This window comes from Callospermophilus lateralis, chromosome 2 (genome assembly GCF_048772815.1).
Source record: "Callospermophilus lateralis isolate mCalLat2 chromosome 2, mCalLat2.hap1, whole genome shotgun sequence".
NCBI classification, from domain to species: Eukaryota; Metazoa; Chordata; class Mammalia; order Rodentia; family Sciuridae; genus Callospermophilus; species Callospermophilus lateralis.
The window spans coordinates 118056650-118059523 of NC_135306.1; the positions used below are offsets into that span (position 1 = coordinate 118056650).

At 51.4% G+C, this 2874-nt stretch overlaps 1 protein-coding gene across 1 annotated transcript; it reads right to left on the reverse strand.

Annotated features, from left to right (window-relative positions):
• Positions 1-1464: 1464 nt before the first annotated feature.
• Positions 1465-2067, reverse strand: C2H11orf87 (chromosome 2 C11orf87 homolog). Its single transcript, XM_076843792.2, has one exon. The coding sequence runs from the start codon at positions 2065-2067 to the stop codon at positions 1465-1467; it is 603 nt and encodes a 200-aa protein (XP_076699907.1).
• Positions 2068-2874: the final 807 nt, after the last annotated feature.

Below are 2874 nucleotides of genomic sequence, written 5' to 3' on the forward strand. Positions count from 1 at the left end.
TAGATGGCATTTCTGCACATCCATTATTTGTTTTCTGTTGCTGTGGTTGTTTCTGTTATTCACAAAAGAAAAAGGGAAACATATGTTTCATCTTTTTATAACAGTCTACTACAGAGTAAGGTACAAAAGAACACTTCTGGAAACAGCAGAAGCCAGGCCTGTCCCACTGAATTCCTCATCCAGTGGTAACCATTATATCAACAGCTGGAAAGTAAGAACAAGAATATACAGTTTGGAGGACATAGTACAGAACTATAGTTTTCTTCTGTATTTGGTACCAATATAATAAATATATAACAAAGGTGCACTTGCTCTAAAAATAAAACAAACATTCTGGTTGGTTAGATACTGCACTTTCAGTACTGCACATCACCAAATACTTTTTCTTTTTACAAAAAAAGGGGAACTTATGCAACATTTAATAATAAGAAAATCAATAGTACACGCTAACCCGATTGTAGAAAAAGAAGAAGCCAACCAAAAGCCAGTACAATCACTTTCCAAAACAGCCCCTCCTCCGCCTGCTCAATCAGAGGAAGTAACCATTATGGTGAGGCGATTTCAGCACCAGACCTGGACGGACAGCTCCCGATCCTCTGACTCCTGAAAATGCCACAAGTCAAAGGTGTACAAGTGTGGTGGGGCACGGATCTAAAGCAGATCTTTTGTTTTTGTTTTTAACTCACTTAAAGATTTCAATGTACTTATGCTCGGCCAGCGAGAGACATTTCTAAAAGTAAATTAAATGTTCTGTCCTGGAAAAGGCAATGGTTAGCCAAAGAGTGAGAAGATGGCTGACTGGAGAGGGTTACCTGTCCTAAAACGTTTTTCTGGGACTTTCTCTGTGGCCTCGTTGTAGTCTTGGTGCTAAATGTAGACTTTTTTTTAATAATATACTATTGCCTGAGCCCAGCTGAGGGTGAGAAAAGGGGAGTGGAGAAAAGCTAAAGGAAAAGTGAAAGCTGGGGGGGGGGGGTGAAGGGAAAGAAAGGTAACTAAACCTTTAACTTGACAGCTATATACAACATTACCGGCCCCCTCCCCTCCCTTTGCTCCTGGTGGCAATGCCTTTTATGTATTTGGTAACTTGTGCGGTTTCTCCTCCTTATTGAGGGGGGCACGGAGTGGAGAGGGAAGATGCATCCTTCATTGACAATGAGAAAGTATGTGATTTGTCATGCGCTTGGATTGTGTCGTTAGTAATATAATAATAATAATAACTGTAAATATTAATAAAGATTTATCAGCGTTATTTCTTCTTCCGAGACTTTCCTCGCCCAATATTTACAAATACCGCACAGTGCCTCGGCGGAGGAGAAACATAGTAAAAGGGAGGGCAGATAAGGAAAGAAGGAAGAGGAAAGAAGGGGTACAGGAAAATGGAAAGGGAAGGAAGGAGGGAGAAAAAGCAAGGATGGTAAAGATGGTGGAAACGAGAAAGGGGTGAGGAGAGGGGCTACACAATCAGGACAGTACCACCGTCTGCAAAAGGCCCTCGCCAGCTGTGTCCAAACAGGAGGAGGCTGCGTGTGCTCCTTGTGGACTGGGGGCTGGCGGTGGAGGCGGAGGAGCACAGGGACCCTGGCTTGGAAGACCAGGGGATGAAGAGGAGGAGGAACCAGAGAAGTTGGAGGGGGCGCAGAAGGCAGAGTCCCGGGACTGCCTCTCCAGCCTGTTTTCTTTTCCATGGTTTTGGGCCTGACTACCTGCCCGGGACAGCCCCCCTCCACCGCGGTTGCCGCTGCAATGATCCCTCTCGTATTCCTCCTGAGCCCTCTGCATCTTCCGCTTCTTCATCCTACGCTTGTGGATGTGGAAGGTGGACAGGGACAGCACGATGAGGCAAAAGATGAGAGTGACCAGGACAATCAGCACCAGCGTGGAGGAGAATGACTGGAAGAGCTGCTGTCCCACCTGCGTGATGCAGGTACCACTGCCGCCGCCGCCTGCTCCCGGGCCGCGGGCCCCGGTGTTGCCGCTGCCGCTAGCGTTGGGGGAAGCAAAAGTCCGGTTGAGGAGACAGGGCGGCAGCGCCAGCCTCAACTCCTTTGGAGCCCGGGCACTCATCGGCGCTGGGCTGGGAGGGGCCAGACCCACCGAGCTTCCTCTCTTCAACACTCTGTTCCCACCAGCCAAGAAGAGGAACCGGCCCACGCCACCCAAAACTACTCCCTGGTGCCGGAGGGAGTGCGCACACCGACCAAGGACTGAGGGAGCGACTGATGGCAAGCTAGCCGACCAGTGAGTGCGCGGCGCCGGGGAAATCCTCTCCGGTCCCGCCTTGAACGTGTCTCCACTCGCCCTTTTCCTTCGCTGAGGCACCGGGCTGCAAAGAGAACAGGCTTAGTTAGGGTCCCAGAGGCTGCCAAAGGGAGTGCGGAGAAAGAGAAGGATCAGCCACCACCGCAAAGCGGCCCTCGGGGCACGCTGCCTTAATTGGGCGCTGTTGGTCTACTCCGTAACCCGCGGACCCCAACCCTACCACTCCTAGCAGCACTCCAGAGCAGCCAGTTGCCAGCCGGCTTGCTCCTCCGATCTCTGGGAAGGTGTACAAGCCGGCAGGACCGCGGTGCAGATTACTCAGCAGATAAGGCAGTCTCCCTGCGCCCTCCACAACTTTCTAATTGCAACGGACAGCAGTCGCCTCAGATGGCGTTTCCTACTTCCCAAAGCATTGTCTCTCTTCTTCCCTGCGCCCTCTTCTTTGTGGACATCGCCCGGATCCTACCCTCTCCAGCACCCACTCCGGACCACTGGGTGGGTTCGCGGTATGCGGTCCTCCCTCTCCCCCCCACCCCCCTCTTCGTCCTCAGACGGCGTTAGATCCCTAAGGTCCCATTCCCAAGGGGGCACCCCTGGCATCGTATCTCGCTC

Coding starts and splice junctions, on each gene's coding strand:
- C2H11orf87 (XM_076843792.2), bottom strand. CDS start 2,067: ATGAGTGCCCGGGCTCCAAAGGAGTTGAGGCTGGCGCTGCCGCCCTGT.